Source organism: Limulus polyphemus, unplaced genomic scaffold (assembly GCF_000517525.1).
Source record: "Limulus polyphemus unplaced genomic scaffold, Limulus_polyphemus-2.1.2 Scaffold10440, whole genome shotgun sequence".
NCBI classification, from domain to species: domain Eukaryota; kingdom Metazoa; phylum Arthropoda; class Merostomata; order Xiphosura; family Limulidae; genus Limulus; species Limulus polyphemus.
This window is the reverse complement of record NW_013676050.1, coordinates 4780-14187: the sequence shown is the minus strand read 5'-3', so window position 1 is coordinate 14187 and position 9408 is coordinate 4780. Positions and strand designations below refer to the sequence as shown.

General features: G+C 31.9%; 2 protein-coding genes across 3 annotated transcripts in view; one reads left to right on the top strand and one right to left on the bottom strand.

Moving 5' to 3' along the window:
* The window catches only part of LOC106476385 (ras-related C3 botulinum toxin substrate 1-like), a 9736-nt gene extending 6265 nt beyond the window's left edge, over positions 1 to 3471 (bottom strand). For both annotated transcript variants that reach the window (XR_002609153.1, XM_013937047.2), the window contains exons 1-3: positions 2946 to 3471; positions 830 to 901; positions 241 to 358 (exon numbers count right to left, since the gene is read on the bottom strand). Coding sequence is in view for 1 of the 2 variants with exons in the window: in XM_013937047.2 (XP_013792501.1) it covers positions 241 to 358; positions 830 to 901; positions 2946 to 2980 (225 nt within the window). In the remaining variant the exon portion in view is untranslated. The remainder of the gene's footprint in view (positions 1 to 240; positions 359 to 829; positions 902 to 2945) is intronic.
* A 75-nt stretch (positions 3472 to 3546) lies between these two features.
* Positions 3547 to 9408, top strand: part of LOC106476386 (WD repeat-containing protein 13-like) — a 7603-nt gene continuing 1741 nt past the window's right edge. Inside the window, exons 1-4 of the mRNA XM_013937048.2 lie at positions 3547 to 3735; positions 7292 to 7347; positions 8021 to 8103; positions 8899 to 8953. Of these exons, the coding sequence (XP_013792502.1) occupies positions 3657 to 3735; positions 7292 to 7347; positions 8021 to 8103; positions 8899 to 8953 (273 nt within the window). The 5' untranslated portion in view covers positions 3547 to 3656. The remainder of the gene's footprint in view (positions 3736 to 7291; positions 7348 to 8020; positions 8104 to 8898; positions 8954 to 9408) is intronic.

Genomic DNA, 9408 nt, shown 5'->3' with positions numbered 1-9408 from the left:
ACATACCATGTACATTTTTACACACTTTGACTTGACATACCATGTACATTTTTACACACTTTGACTTGACATACCATGTACATTTTTACACACTTTGACTTGACATACCATGTACATTTTTACACACTTTGACTTGACATACCATGTACATTTTTACACAAAAAAAAGTTTTTGAAAGGTTGGATGAGATACAGGAATTGTCATTACTAAAGTACTTATTTAAAACTAAAACGTGCTTACTGTCTGAGGGTAAGATAGTGGCCTTAGTCTGTCGTAGTCTTCTTGTCCTGCCGTGTCCCATAAACCGAGATTGATTGGTTTGCTGTCCACCATAACATTGGCAGAGTAATTATCAAACCTGTAACAAAAGTCTCCATTTTTATGCATTATTTTGATTATAAGAGACTAAGAAATAATGGGAATGTTTCACATAAACTTCCACAATTTCTAGCAAACATGTCAAACAATATTAATGGAGTACGTTCAGCTACATACATTAAACTTATGACTCTGGCAAACAGTATTTTACACATAACCTTTGGCCCACAAAGAATACACTAATATTACACCTACATATTATCTGTGTATTTATTTAAATATTTACTGTTCACTAGCTAAGCTATGTAAACACATGAGTGTGTTAAAAATATAATAGGGCTAATTGTTATGGCTTATGACAATTATAATTGATTAGAACAAGTATTCAAACCAAAACAATTGTGAAGAATTAGTCCAGGAAATCAGTTGGATTCTTACATTAGTGTCACCAGGTAATGTGGAAAGAAAGACAGAAATGCTATATATATGTATAAATGCTACAGGTACTTACACTGTTGGGATGTATTCACCTGGAAATGCATTTGTTGTGTAACTTATCAATAGACAGGTTTTACCCACAGCTCTGCAAAAAAAAAAAAATGTTTGAATCATGAACCCAGTTAATATAACATAAATATAGATTATAAAATAAGTGATAATATTTTAGAGTAATTTAATATTTCTATAAAATATTCCTTATTGCGGGTGTCAGTACTAAAATACTTTAAATAATAACGATAGCTAGTATCATGGTTATTGGCGAACAATAATCATTTATATATTATAATATCGTTAGCTTATTTGATAGGATTATTTACTTTTGAAATAAAATTTATGCCGTGTGATTGCAGACCAAACTTGTGAACCTGTTTTGAAAATGAAATATGCCATTTATTGTTTTACCCACTATGCTTTGTTCTGGGAGGGTTTAATTCATCGAGTAATTTAAATAAAACAATTTTTCTGTATCCATCATTTCTCTGATATCAAGACCTTTTAACAGTAAATGAAACCAAATTGAAAACAATTATGCTTGCATATATTTTGTACCAAACAAATTGTAAATATGTATTAATAAATAAACACGTGTGTGTGTGTGTTCATAATTCTGAGAAATAAACTAGAAGATATCAGTTTAAAGTATTTCAATTTAGAAGACATAATTTTTATGTCTAAACACAGATAAAAACACTAGAGAATGCACATATTTATATAATTTATGAGTATGTTAAGACTGGAGGGGAATGATGTAATGTTATGAAACAACTTTGTATATTCTGTTTACTTATTACTGGTACTTCTTTCGAAAGACACGTCCAGTACAGTTGCAAACATGATGTTTCAGGCTGTTTAAGGTCATGGGCGTATTATTGAAAAAAATGTCAGAGCAATGTATGAATCATATACTTCATGTGTCCACATACACTATAAACACATCATAAAAAATTCGCTCATGCAAAAGGAAACACGTAAAATTTGTATAAATATATTTTTTCAGCGTTCAACTTCGCATTACATAAACTTACTATCTCGGGTTCATATCCTCAAGTTAAGACCATAATGGTAAAGATCTATAGAAAAAATACAAAGGTATCTTTTGTACAGAAAAGCAATGGTACTCATAAATATATTCTATTACCATTCTTGTGCATAGATTTCAAAAAATAAGTAAGAACATTAAATGTTTAAAATACATAATAATTTAAATTTATATTTTCTAGTCTCACTGCTTGCAGAGGTTTTAAGAAAACATCATCTGGATTTATGTATTCAAAACTTCTATGTTAAACCAACTGCGTCGCCACCCCAAAAAACCCTTCTCCTCTCTAGTGAAAACATTTCAAGGAAATTCATTGTATCCCTATATGATAATCCTTCCAAACGTGGAATCATCTTTAATATACAACTATTCAATGTCCTTTCTTTAAAAACTGTACACAATATTCCAAGTGACGTCTAAACAGCACCTCTTAGTAAACTTATGACCTCATTTGCCTTTTATAAGGAGTGTGGAATGTATATCACTTAATGCCTGGTACAATAAGATTTGTCTGAAGAACAAGGTTTACTGTTTTACTCTGACCTAATATTAGACAAGTAGTTATTTTTCTCACATTGTTCGTTCTACTGCTATAAAAACATTCTGGGCATGTTTCTAGAGGGCGACGCAAGTTCCTGGAAATTCTCAACTGAAGAAGTCTAGCATATTCACACAAACGTTTAAAAACAAGTACCTCTAAACCTTGAACCAAGTTATATACACAAATGTATATAACCTTTTAATTAATAAATAATCACACATTAACAAATGCAACAATATTATTACATTGCTTTTGTTTAAAGTAAGAGACAAGTAAAGTTTAACTGCGAGATCCAGGAAGTATTATATATAACAATAAAAATGGAACATAAGTTAGAAGTTTTCAATACAACAAATAAAAAAACCACACCAAATGTGAACAAACTGTGTTGACAGCTCTCAAATTATCCATTTACCTTTTGAAGTCATAATAAAATGAGTATAAAACCAAGGTAAAAATTTACATTTTTATATGTAATTTGCATACATACACTCGAAAATTTAACGTTTGCGGTATATAAAAAAAGTGATTTAAATCGTGACTTACCCATCTCCAACTACGACACATTTAATTGCTTGCATGTTGATGGTTGTAAAATGTCAAGTTATAACTTATATCGTTGTTCACAACAAGACTATATTTAATTTGTGTAAAGTCAAAGATACCTTATTGACATGAAATTCTGAATTTACTCAATTTACAGTATAATGTAAATTACACATTCGTAGTATCGCAGCTAAACAATAGCACGCAAGAAGTCAATAGTACTTCGTACTACTACTACTAGTATTACTATTAGTAGTATTACTACAACTACCCGTTACAAAAATTCTATTTTTAAAAAATCAAGAAAACACCAATTCTTTGCACTAAAAATTACGAACTCAGCATTAACATGATTAAGCACAACCTTTCTCAAGCAGAACTATACTGCAGTTGTCGAACATCTGTATTTCAATTCGGCTAACTAGAAGTACTACGGCTAAAGTTAATTCGAAGAACACTACAACTTTAATACTTATCGCTTAGACCGGAATTAAAGAGAAACACGAAAACCGTGACGGAAATTGGGGCGTGGACCAACCGTATAGATTTTAGTCATGCTATAACTTTGTTAGCGCCACCTACGATATAGAATTATCTAACACATGCGTGTTTAGTGGACTTGGAATAAGTTTGTGTGAAATAGGCCTGGGCTTGGTATATTTATGGTACATTTATATCATTTCAAACCTTTTCCTGAAAGGAAAGAACATAATGACAGCAGTTTGGCAGCAAGTGCTTGCTTTAGATGCAAGATACAATAATTACAGAGCTCCAAATAATCCAAACTTTAGTAAGTTTATTTCTATAGTAGGCTAACGTATAAATTATAATTACGCCTACTTTTAGATTTACGAAATCTTGTGAGTCATTGATAATATTAAATGATTCATGTACGACACATTGAACTTGAAGTCATAATCAGTATGTTTAATTTAAGTTGTTTTTTGCAATAATGTCAGTTTCACGGTAGATGCAAATTAAAATTTATATCTGTATTTTTAATTATCTATATATTATCATCTGGTAAATGTAAACGGGGGCTACTAATACTATTTTGGTGCGTCGTTGTTTTATTCACCACTGCAACTTGCAAGTTTATCGGTGAGCCGGAAGTACATCCACCGATGACGTGATTAAAACAAAATAGTTCATTGAATAATACGGTTTTTAAACTTTTCTGCAGCCCATTTCTGTGAAATTTATCACTGGGCTCTCTAATTCTTGGCTCATTAATTAAGTTAACTCACCTGATTCGGAAGTTGAACGTACATTGATGGAGACAAGCATAGTAGCTACGTTGTCTCTAGCACAACCAGCATCTAAACCAATTAGGACATATAGTTAAATAACAATAACGCACAGACTGTATTCATTAGCTAGGTGCGTTATGTAAATTCTCATCCAAAACTCATCTTTTCTCTTTAGCAGTTAACTGATTTCCAATATTATAAAACGTAATGAACATTTTTGATATCTTTACAGTGTACTGACTTTTGCCTTATTTTTTCTATTAAGTTTTAATACACACACACACATATGTATGCAGTTTTGATGTACTTTATTTACCATATTTTACAATGTGAAGTGCTTTAACATTAAATGCTAATAATGTCATCTATGCATCAAATTATAAATTATATCCAGTAAAACTTATACTTAAAATTTTTCAAATGACCTGATGTCTCTGAGTCCACTAAAATTTTAATGTAGTCTTCTGTCAGTCTGCACTAAACAATTCCTTTGAGCTGTCCATGTTATACACATTGTTTATAGTGAATCTTAAAGCTTTTATTCTTGGTGAGTCTGGTGACTCGTCCAAGAATTTAACAATAGTTTGTTGAGTGCTACCTGTTGACTTTAACAACAGTTTGGTGATCACAGAGGCTCACTTGAGGAGCAAATGGTAAATAAGACAATGTATCTTATAGTATTCCATGGCGGTTTGAGCCAGATGGGGCCCTTGACCCCCCAGCACCTCTGAAACTACAGCGTTTCTAGCTTATTTAACAGTGAAAAAATGGGAGATGTTTTCTGCAGCTGTGATAAAGACAAGAGTTGAAATATAATGCCGCAAGCTCCTGTTGTTAGTTTTACAGGACTGGCTTAATGAACTATTTATTTTTAAACCTCTCTAATTTACTTGGCATATTGCTTGGTAGAGGTAACGAATTGGATATTCCATGTTATAAGATTTTACTTGTATGAAAGCTATTTCATGTAGTACAAAAAATTCCTGAAAATTATACCCATTCAATGGCTTCCAGCATTTATGGATGTGCCTTGGGAGGATGTTTGTGACATCTGTTGTGAATGTTTAGGCATCTTGTTAAGAATTGTATCGTAATTTGTTATGTAACAGTAGTTACACTGTGTGTCTGTAGTTTATAAGTGTTCAGCAGCTACTACCTCAAATTCACTGGTGTTTAGACCTTGAAATGATGCATGAACAAAGTCATCAGACATTTCTCTTCCAATTGAGACAAATTCATTAATTTAATAATCTATTTGGGCAATTGGGAAAAGTATAATAGATCCTTAAACATTGAAAGATTTATTATATGATAAAATCTTATATATGTATGCAAAGGACTGTTTATTTATTTCATTTAAAGTCCAAAGGATAACAAGACAACTCATCTAGGCTATTCCATTTTCTTTTACTACATCTCTTTGGTCAACATATAGACATTCTTTTATCTTACGTCCAACGCACATCTCTAAAATACTCGTCCAATATTGAGTTAACTTTCTTCATTGTTTCAGCTCCACTACCACAATTAGAAAGACTAATACATTTTGTGATAGCCCCAAAAGCATATGACTGTTGATATATTCAAAGGACAGGTATATGTAAGCAGTTCGTCTATCCCGCACAAACAAAAAGTTGATTCTGCTATTCCACAATGAACGGTCTAACTGTTGAAACACTACAATATATAGATTGTATGATTCGAAGGTTTAGAGAGACATAGGTTGATGTTGAAAAAGACTGAAGTGTGTGACGTGGCTTCCCACAGGTATCTGAGAAATGCTCACGGTCACTGATGCTGGGTGTACCAGCTGACGTAGATGAGGTCTTACACGTAAAAACATCTATTTGAGAACGTACTGTATGACACGTGTGTGTGTGTCAGTATAAGATTGAATATCTTCAGGAAGCTGGTCTCGTGAGCCTTATCTCACTTGGGTTCCAGGGACTACGTTATTACACGACGTGTGTACAACGTCCCATAACTCAAGTGAGACACTGTCTGTCATCTGAATCCAGAGAGTACAACTTGAAACGTGGCAGGACTAAGTCTTTGTACAGCAGAGACAAGCCCTTTTCAGAGAGTACAACTTGAAACGTGGCAGGACTAAGTCTTTGTACAGCAGAGACAAGCCTTTTATTACTGACACACACACGTCATACAGTACGTTCTCAAATAGATGTTTTTACGTGTAAGACCTCATCTACGTCAGCTGGTACACCCAGCATCAGTGACCGTGAGCATTTCTCAGCATCATTCAATGGGACAGTGACTGAAAGTAGAATGTCAACACTTAGTGTAATGTGAAATATAACATTTTTAGGTATGTGTTGGGAGCAGATTAACAGCAATTTTTTGGTCATTTTTCGAGTTATTAGTACTTGTAGAATAAGGTGAACATAATATATGTTTAAATAAATTTTAAGATTGAACATAATTTGTACCTCGTAGTCCCTTGCCTTTCCCTCCATTATTTGGTCAGTATAATATCAAAGTTTGCTTAATTCATAGTTTCACTTCTTCCTTCATTTTGTACATTGTATTTCATATTAATATATATTTATTCATTTATAAGTTTGTGGTATGATTTGAATAAAATAGCTTAGAAAACTTGATCTCGATATGAAATTTGTTTAATTTTTATGTGTATTATTTTTGTATTTGATTTCTTTATAACTCGGAAGGAATACCGTATTAACCATAATTAATGCCCCCAGGAGCATTGCAAGCTGCAGGGGGGGGGCACTAATTATAGTATTTGTGCAGTTCTGGAGTCTATTTTTCACATTTGATTTGTTGATTTCAATGCTAATACGTGTGTGTGTGTTCTTTTTTTTTCAAATCTATATTATGGTAATAAAAGTGGATTATATGTTGGATTACTATTGCTGTCACTCAAGGTAAGCTTTATAAAAATACCGATGGGGCAATAATTAGAGAGGGGGATTTAATTAGGGTCAATATGGTAGGTGCTTAAAGGTATTAGCCTGCCAAAAAAATAAAAACTTTGGGTAATTTTGAGTTTATTTATAAAATCCATATTTTGTCAAATTAATCAATGATAAACAGAACTTTATTATAAGTTGTCTTTCGTAGGAACTCAGTACATCAGGCGACGCAGTCAGCTACTCAGAGAAAATGCTAAAGAAGAGGTAACGTTATAGTTCTACTTTCTGGTATTATCAGGAAAATGTAGAGTACACCAATATAACCTAACCTAAGACCTCCTCACTGACTACCTATTTTTATATACAAGAATCTTATTCCTAAGTTTATTTTACATAAAATTAGTGTCTCAAATTAATAACTCTTTTTATGTGGGAAAAACAACAACTTCATAATGTAAATGGATCGGGTATGAATCTCTATATAACCTGAACTGCAGATGAATCTTTACGAAAATAAGTGATTCATTTCAGAGTAATACGTTAGAATATGATCTTGTTAGAAAATTCTCATGCTAATATGTATCTTTCTTTGGAATACCTCTCCACGTGTAATTTTTTTTTTAAGTATTTTTGATTACTGAAATTACTACATATTTCTTTATGAATTAAATATTATCTTGAAACTCTCACAGTTTTTTTATTTTGTAATCTAGCGTAGTTGTTAACGAGTCTTATAATAGTTTTTGTTAGAGATACTGGAGTTTTAGAACGTTGAAAACATGCAACACTGTCGGTGAAAATGTTTGAATATACAGATATTCTACAATAGATATTTCTGTATTTAATATATTACAATAAAAGAAACTTGTATTAAAAAATATTTACTAATAGTGAAAGAAATGTTTAATCACGTACTAACGTACAATATTTTTACTAGCATAATCCTTTCATTCGTAAACAATACTTGAGAATTCGTAGTCAACTTCTGGCACAGAGATATGGAGTGACTATTGATCAAACGTAAGTCCCAAATCAGCCATTATATCTGCTTGTTATACAGCTCTATATTGCTCAAAATGTTAAATATTTTAATCAGTTCGTATAATAGATTTTGGATTAAACTTGAAAATACTGGATGTGAATTTAAGTGCATGAGACCCTTGGTGAATACGTGTACGGCGTAAGAAGAAAACTTGTATGTTTCGGTAAATCTTCCTCACGTGGTGACAGATCAGTTTGTCTTTAACATTTAATCTTCTCGTGAACAATGATAAATTATTTTATGCTCTGCATTTAATAAAAGAAATGTTATAACACTTTTTTAATTATTTGCTCAGGTAAAATGTACCTCTATAATTCAGATGATCACATGAGAACTTGAGTCTTGCTGGTTTTACCTGTTGTAGCTTGTCTAAACAGGCAGCGGGTAAAAAAAAGATCTACATATATGCTTACAAATAATGAAGAACAACACATTTCTGTACTTAACACTGTTTCTTAGGGAACTCTGAATTGTAAGAAAATTATTAAAATGGTTAATAACTATGTATTATTGGTATCAGTTTTTAACTGTGTTCAATTTTGTATATTTAGAAAACTGTGGGTTATAACAAAAAATATTATTTCAATTATTGTGGTACAATTAAAACTTTCAACATAGAGTACAGAAAAATGTCAACCTGAAAATAAAATTGGCAGTGGTAGCTGTTTTATTTATTAATAATTTTTATAACAAACTGAGTAAGTTTTACATCCATTTAAAGATCAAATTTGTTATATATATATAAAGTTTTAAGTGTGTATTTTCATGTGTAGGAGTATTCGAAGTCGTAGTCTCGGGGCTCGGAGCAGTAGTAGAGCAACACTGGAGGTAGGGTTTTTGCTTCTTGGTTATGAACAAGAGATATTTTCACTAATTGCTTATGCACTCTTTTTCAAGTGCAAATAAATATTGTATAATCCTGTTTCACTGCAATTAATTTTATAAGTGTTGTATGTAGAAACGTATAAGATACGTATATTTGTTGGGCACAAACAGAGTTTTCTGTTCCAGACTTTATCTTCAATGGAATTACTTCTCTGGTAAGAGCTACTGGCTCTTGGAATGATTTGTATGATTGTAAAGTGTGTGCTGTTAGTTTGAATTAATCTAAACCTTTGTTAGATAGGTTTATGGATGCAAAGGTGTACATTTAGTTTGTGTTGGTTAATTCAGTAATGGAAGGTGCTACATTTAGTTTGTGTTGGTTAATTCAGTAATGGAAGGTGCTACATTTAGTTTGTGTTGGTTAATTCAGTAATGGAAGGTGCTACATTTAGTTTGTG